We start from the raw sequence: 2,462 nt of genomic DNA, 5'->3' as shown, positions 1-2,462 counted from the left end.
AAAGAGTCCTGCACCCAGTGCCAGCAAAGAGACCCCCAATCTCCTTCTGACCAGTTATCTGACCCCCTTACTGTCTGTTGATTAAGGATTCCAGAAGCCAATGCACCTGATTTAGTTATCCCCAAGGCCTGAGGAAGGGTGGACAGCACTGGACTAGTACCAAATAGGTTTTTTTTCAGGTCAAACAGTTTGATTTTATTAGCCAAAGGCAGTTCTGGCCCCCTAAATGCTCTTGGGTGGGCAGGTTCACTTCTCCTTCACCACCACTGGATTCTGGCTCTGCAGGATGGCACTGGTCTTGCACAGATTGGCCATGCAGAGACCTTTCTGGTATTTATTCTTGCAGATGATGTGCCAGATGCTGTTGAGCGTGGCCCAGGCATTTTTGTTGATGGTGGTCCTCACATAGCAAGTGGCAGGCTTCCTCTGACCTGCCTGCCACTTCAGTACCACCACAATGCCCTTGCTGTCTGTGGCCGGCTCGATGCCCACTGTCTTCCAGTGGATCAGCCTGTTGTAGCGGAAGGAGTTTTGGGCCTTGTGGTTGTTGGGCTTGGGGCTGTATGTCTGCTTGTTGCACTTGATGAGGAAGCTGTAACAGTTCCCAAGGACCATCCACTGCAGATGGGCCAACATGGCAGTGGTGGGGGCAACCTCAGGTGGCAGGGGCTGCTCTCACAGTGATTCAGTACCAAATAGGTTTTTTTTTCTGATAAAAGTATTTTATTTTGTTCCAGTTATATGTAAAGATAGTTCTCAACATTTATTTATACAAGCTTTCCAATTTCAGATTTTTCTCCCTCCCCACCCCCTCCCCTAGACAGCAGGTAATCTGATATAGGTTTTATATATATATATGTGTGTGTGTGTGTGTGTACATATATATATGTATATATATGTACACACACACACATATATATATGTATTATATATATAACATTAAGGATATTTCTACATTAGTCTTGTTATATGAGAAGAATCAGAGCAATGAGTAAAAAACCTCAAAATAGAAAAACAATAGCACCAAAAACAAAAGAAATAGTATTGTTCAATCAGCATCTATACTCCACAGTTCTTTTTTTTTTTTTTCTGGATTTGGAGATCCCCTTCCATCATGAGTCCCCTGGAATTCTCCTGTACCATTGCATTGGTGAGAAGAATCTACTTCATCACAGTTGATCAACACATAGTTTTGATGATACTGTATATAATGTTCTTCTGGTTCTGCTCATCTCACTCATCATCAGTTCATGCAAGTCCTTCCAGGTTTCTTTGAAATCTGCCTGCTCATCATTTCTTACAGCACAATAGAATTCCATTACATTCATATACCACACCTTGTTTAGCTATTCGCCAATTGATAGGCAACCCCTCAGTTTCCAATTCCTTGCCACCACAAAAAGAGCAGCTATAAATATTTTTGTACATGTGGGTGCTTTTCCTTTTTTTTATGATCTCTTTGGGAAAAAGACCCAAAAGTGGTGTTTCTGGGTCAAAGGGTATGTACTGCTTTATAGCCCTTTGGGCATAATTCCAGATTGCTCTCCAGAATGGCTGGATCAGTTCACAGCTCCACAAACAATGCATTAGTGTTCCAATTTTCCCACAGCTTCTCCAACATTTATTATTTTCCTTTTTTGTCATATTAGATAATCTAATAGGTGTCAGGTGGTACCTCAGAATTGTTTTAATTTGCATCTCTCTAATCAATAGTGATTTGGAGCGTTTTTTCATATGGCAATAGATAGCTTTGATTTCTTCATCAGAAAACTGCCTGTTCATATCCTTTGACCATTTCTCAATTGGGGAATGACTTGGATTCATATAAATTTGATTTTGTTCCCTATATATTTTAGAAATTAGACCTTTATCAGAAGTACTGGCCATAAAAATGGTCTCCCAGATTTCTGCATCCCTTCTAATTTTGGATGCATTGCTTCTGTTTGTACAAAATCTTTTTAATTTAATGTAATCAAAATCATCCATTTTGCATAATTTTCTCTTTGCATAATTTCATAATATTCTCTATCCCTTGTTTGGTCATAAATTGTTCTCCTTTCCAAAGATCTGAAAGGTAGACTATTCCTTCCCTTCCTAATTTACCTATGGTATCACTTCTTATGTCCAAATCATGTACCCATTTTTACCTTATTTTAGTATAAGGTGTAAGATGTTGGTCTATGCCTAATTTCTGCCATACTATCTTCCAGTTTTCCCAGCAGTTTTTGTCAAATACTGAATTCCTATCTCAGAAGCTGGAGTCTTTGGGTATATCAAACACTACATTACTAATGTCATTTACTACTGTCTCCTGTGCCTAGCCTATTCCATTGATCCTGCTCTTTATTTCTTATCCAGTACCAGATAGTTTTGATGACTACTGCTTTATAGTAAAGCTCCAGATTTGGTACAGCTAACCCATCTTTCTGTGCATTTTTTCATTAATTCCCTTAATATTCTTG

General features: G+C 39.2%; 1 protein-coding gene across 1 annotated transcript; it reads right to left on the bottom strand.

Moving 5' to 3' along the window:
* Window positions 1-246: 246 nt before the first annotated feature.
* Window positions 247-636, bottom strand: LOC122725863 (60S ribosomal protein L28-like). Its single transcript, XM_043963212.1, has one exon. The coding sequence runs from the start codon at window positions 634-636 to the stop codon at window positions 247-249; it is 390 nt and encodes a 129-aa protein (XP_043819147.1).
* Between the last annotated feature and the right edge of the window lie 1,826 nt (window positions 637-2,462).

The sequence above is a fragment of the Dromiciops gliroides genome, chromosome 4 (genome assembly GCF_019393635.1).
Source record: "Dromiciops gliroides isolate mDroGli1 chromosome 4, mDroGli1.pri, whole genome shotgun sequence".
Taxonomy (NCBI): Eukaryota; Metazoa; Chordata; class Mammalia; order Microbiotheria; family Microbiotheriidae; genus Dromiciops; species Dromiciops gliroides.
Note: the sequence above shows the minus strand (reverse complement) of the source record. Positions and strands in the feature narration are given on the sequence as shown.

What these genes read in the sequence shown, in the direction of transcription:
- LOC122725863 (XM_043963212.1), bottom strand. Translation starts at nt 636, where the DNA reads ATGTTGGCCCATCTGCAGTGGATGGTCCTTGGGAACTGTTACAGCTTC.